This window comes from Tupaia chinensis, unplaced genomic scaffold (assembly GCF_000334495.1).
Source record: "Tupaia chinensis unplaced genomic scaffold, TupChi_1.0 Scaffold143646_1, whole genome shotgun sequence".
Lineage (NCBI taxonomy): Eukaryota > Metazoa > Chordata > Mammalia > Scandentia > Tupaiidae > Tupaia > Tupaia belangeri.
The window spans coordinates 683,918-688,265 of NW_006203494.1; the positions used below are offsets into that span (position 1 = coordinate 683,918).

At 55.5% G+C, this 4,348-nt stretch overlaps 1 protein-coding gene across 4 annotated transcripts in view; it reads left to right on the forward strand.

Annotated features, from left to right (window-relative positions):
• The window catches only part of GMEB1 (glucocorticoid modulatory element binding protein 1), a 46,191-nt gene that overhangs the window by 12,384 nt on the left and 29,459 nt on the right, over positions 1-4,348 (forward strand). For 3 of the 4 annotated variants that reach the window (XM_014582541.2, XM_006164572.3, XM_006164574.3), the window contains 2 exons: positions 2,896-2,978; positions 3,549-3,673. In XM_014582541.2, coding sequence (XP_014438027.1) covers positions 2,896-2,978; positions 3,549-3,673 — 208 coding nt within the window. Of the gene's footprint in view, positions 1-2,181; positions 2,733-2,895; positions 2,979-3,548; positions 3,674-4,348 lie in introns of those variants that run through there. The other variant, XM_027766727.1, reaches the window with a different exon arrangement.

Here is a 4,348-nt window from a genome sequence, read left to right on the forward strand (position 1 = left end):
CCGGGTCGGGTATTCGACCCACAGTCAGCTATGTGGGAGTGTCCAACACCTTAACCACCACGCCACCTGCTGGTCCCAAAATTAGGGACCAGCAGGTGGCGTGGTGGTTAAAGCACTGGACATTCCCACATGGCTATCCAGGGTTTGAGTCCTGAATCTGGTGGCTTGCTTTCTCACTTTCTCTCTCACTCTCACCCTCTGTCTCTCTCTGGTCAAATTAAAAAAATCAATGAATGACTAAATTAAAAATAAAATAAATAGTTATAAAAAAATGAAATAATTAAAAAAAATTTTTTAAACCCTCCATTTACTGGGGTCAGCAAATGGTATAGATGTTAAGGCAGCTGGATCCCACGTGACTAACTGTGTCATTCAAGGCCTGGACCCAGCAGCTTGAAAAAAATCCTAAGCGTGTGTGCATGTTTGCCAAAAATACTGAGAGGAGAGTGGGAGAGAAGGCTTACAGGGTGGCCATCCTCCTGGGGCGATTCCTATCTCTCTCTCTCTTACTGTCCCCTTCCCTGAGGAACATAGCCCTGTAGCAAAAACAAAAACAAACGGACAAAATCTCATTTATTCGTAAAAATACAGACTATGTGGGGCCAGCAGGTGGCAGGTGGTTAAAGCACTGGATTCCATGCAACCAACCATTTGAGTCCTGGACCCGGAGGCTTGAAAGTCACGCTGGACACGTGTGCATGCCCCAAATCCCAGGAGGAGAATGGAGAAGGGATTGTGACATGACCATCCCCAGGGTGGGGGAGTGGTTTTTCACTCCCCTTCTCACTGTCTTTTTGTCTTTTTCTGGGGAGTGTACGTGTCCTGTGGCAAAAGCCTTTTAGAAATCCCACCCCCATGAGTAATTTGTTGGCTACTGGAATTACGTATAACCAGCAGTTCGCTATTTTAACTTTCTCCCCCCAAGCCTGTCCCGAGGGGAGGCACACAGATGAGCATGTGTGTGTCGTGTGTTGATGGGAGCCCAGGCTGCGCTGGGCCACGGAGGAGGGCGTGGCGCATACGGGAGGAGAGGCCACAGGGACAAGTAGGGAAGGGTAGGGAAGGTTGGCAGGGGGAGAGCAAAGGTGGGAGGCGGGCCAGAAGGTGGAGGTCTAGAAGCTGCAGCGCCGCGGTCTGCTGTTTCTGTGGCCAGGTCTCGGAGGGCCTTGTCTACCGAATTAAGGGTTTGGGGCTTCATTTGAACAGCGAGGAGAAAGAGGGTTCTCGAAGGTTTCCTCATTGGCCCCTCATCACGGGGTGCCGGCACCCCGCAAAGCACCTCCCCAGGCCATGGCTCTTGCCCAGCTGGAGCCGCAGGCCAGCTGTCAGCCCAGTTCCCAGCCCGGCTCCCCGAGGCTCCTCTGAACAGCGGCCACCTCGCTGCGCCACCACCGCCGGGCCCTGGAAGCACGGCAGGGAGGGGTGAGGGCCACCCTGGCGGGACCATAGGAGACCAGCCAGGCGCCAGCCGAGCGGCCGGGACAGATGTGGAGCAGCAGTGGCGGGGCCTCCGTCAGGGTTTGGTGACTGGGTGCCGGGGGAGTGAGGGGTGCAGCCCTGTCTGGTGCACAGGGGCCGTGCACAGGGAAGGGCTGTGGGGATGAAGAGAGCTGGGGGGGCGAGTGTGTGGCTGCTAGCCACGGCCCCGGGGCCTTCAGACCCCTCTGTCATTTCCCCGTGGGCTCTGTCCTGGCGTGAGGTTCAAAGGGGAGGAGTGTGCGAGGCGTCGCCATGCGGGGACATGCTTGCGGACGCCAACAGCACCTTCAGATAGCACGGGGCACTGATAGGCCTCAGGCCTGGCACAGAAAGGAGGCGAGGACCGATGTGCCTGGGGGAGCGGCTCCCTGACTGTCTCGTGATTGCGAGCGGACGTTCTCGTTCACGTTTCCCCACTAGATTGTTTAATCAGCTTCTTGGTTATGGTGCCTTTAACCGTGGACGTGGCCCAACCGGGGGCCTGTCCTGGTGTTTCTCAGCTTCAGTCTAGGACGCGAGCCATGTGGCCGGGTGTGTGGGGTCCAGCTGCCTCAACCACCAGGCCACATGCTGGCCCTGGATTTGAAAGAAAAATGTTCTATTTAGTTAATTAAATGAATGAATTCTATTTTAATTAATTTTTTAGCGGACCCATGTACTCACCAGAGACCGATGGAGAGGGAGAGGGGGAAACACCTCTCTGGGGAACGGCCTCGCCACAACCCTTTCTCTGTCCCCCCTCAGGGCTGCAGGCACGTGTGCACAGCCCGGTGAGTTTCTCAGGGTCTTGGCCACCAGCTGCCGGGACAGCCGTGTGGATTCCAACTGCCTTAACCACCAGGCCACTAGAAACGTTTTTCAATTGCTAGAAGATACTCGCCCGTGCCTGACACAGAGCGCCCCCAGTGGTGTGTGTTCACATCGTAGTCGGTCAGTTTATTTCTGCATGCCCGTAGGACTGGGACACACACACGCACACACACACTGGTGCCGGGGCCTGGGTGTGGACCAGTGTTTGCCACGCGGGATCTGGTCCCCACTGAACAGGAGGCTGCCCACGGAGCGCGTAAAGCCCCGGGTGAGGCACGCTTGCACTCGGAGCAGCGCTGCAGCAGTCTTACAAAGGGGAAGTCCGGTGTGCCGAGAGCCAGAGCTGGTGTACACACAGAGGCGAGCGGCCCGCCTTGGAGGTGAGGAGGCCGGCGAGCCACTTCCACGGTGGGAGCTGCCAGGCGGTCCTGGGCGGCTTGGAGGTGAGCAGGAGGGAGCCCGTCAGAGCACTGACTTCGAGTTGCTGAGTACATCAATTTCATTCCTTTCGACGTCGATGAAAATGACTGTCTTAACCCCGCGTTGTGAATGTTGCCTTTTTCGCGATGTATATAGTTTGTTTATCGGTGGACACTTTCACAACAGGATGTATGAAGCCGGGTCGGAGAGTAACACAGCTGTCGTGGCCGTGGGGACGCACACGATACACAAAATCCAGGAGGGGATCGGTGAGTCCTTCGTTCTCCTGCGCCTCTGTCTCGAGGCTCCTCGGCCAGGCACTCTCGCCCCTGCTTCCTCCACCATGTTCCCTGCCAGGGCTGCAGCCAGCCTGATGGCGCATGTCCACAGGACGACCCGAGGCGCTGAGGCTGGGAAGATTTTTCCATCCGTCAGTGCCCCACAGGGAATTAAACCTCGAGGCTGGTCCCTGCCAGCAGGGACATTCCTGATGACGATGGCCAGGTGCTTTGGGGGCAGTGGGAGCAAAAATTCGGAAAGAAACTCGGAACAGGTCTGAGCTGGAATCTTGCTCTCCCACCTAGAGAGTTGTGTGTCCTCGGGAGTGTCACTCCCTCTTTGCCGGGGGACACAGGGTGGCCTGCCGTACGGCGGTAAGAGCAGAGCAAGCTGGGGCCTGCTCACAGCAGCAACGTGGCGAGGCCAGACTGCGTCCGGAGCAGCCTGAGCAGGGCCGTAGGCACACCCCTGGGCCCTCGGAAACGGAGAGGGGATCGGGAGCTCAAGTTTGGGGTAGAGTTGCTCAGTAAGTGACTTTTTTTCTGGTCTTTAATTTCCAGATGCAAGCACTATTGAAGCCAACGAGGACATGGAAATCGCTTACCCCATAACCTGCGGGGAGAGCAAAGCCATCCTGCTCTGGAAGAAGTTTGTGTGTCCGGGGATAAATGTGAAGTGTGTCAAGGTAACTGTCCTCTTGCTGACTCCTTGTTTTTAGAGTGTCATCTGGGGCCCCTCCCTCCCACCATGGTACTGGTTTTGCTTTTGTAGCCAGTGTCTTGTGTTACGGCAGAAAAGACAAACACTTGGAGAAATGGGTCTGGAGGCAGCCCCCTGAGGTCAGGCGCCGTGAGAGTGGGAGCTGGCCTGGGGCCTCGACGGGGCTGGCGCAGGGTGGAGTGGGTGCCAGTGCCCTGTTCAATCCCTCTCTGCTCTTGACTAACTGGGTGACCTCGAGAAGTCACTCAGTATTTCAGAGCCTCTCACATGAAAGTGGGAGTAATACACACTGCAAGACTGCTGGAGTCAGCGGGGTAATACAGTTAGATGCCTTGGACTGGCATGCACTGTGGTAGGATTTATTGCAAATTTTTTAAACTTAATTTAAAATTTTATTTAACTTTATTAATTTTATTTATTTACTTATTTTAATTAAATAAAGAGGGACAGAGTGCTCACCAGAGACAGACAGAAAGAGGGAAAGTGCAAGCCACCAGGTCCAGTACTCAAACCGTGGTTGACCATGGGGGAGTCCAGCGCCCTTAACCTCCATGTTGCTTGCCGGCCCCATTATAAATTTCTTTGGAGGACCGGCAGGTGACATAGTGGTTAAAACACTGGACTCCCCCCTGGCTTATTG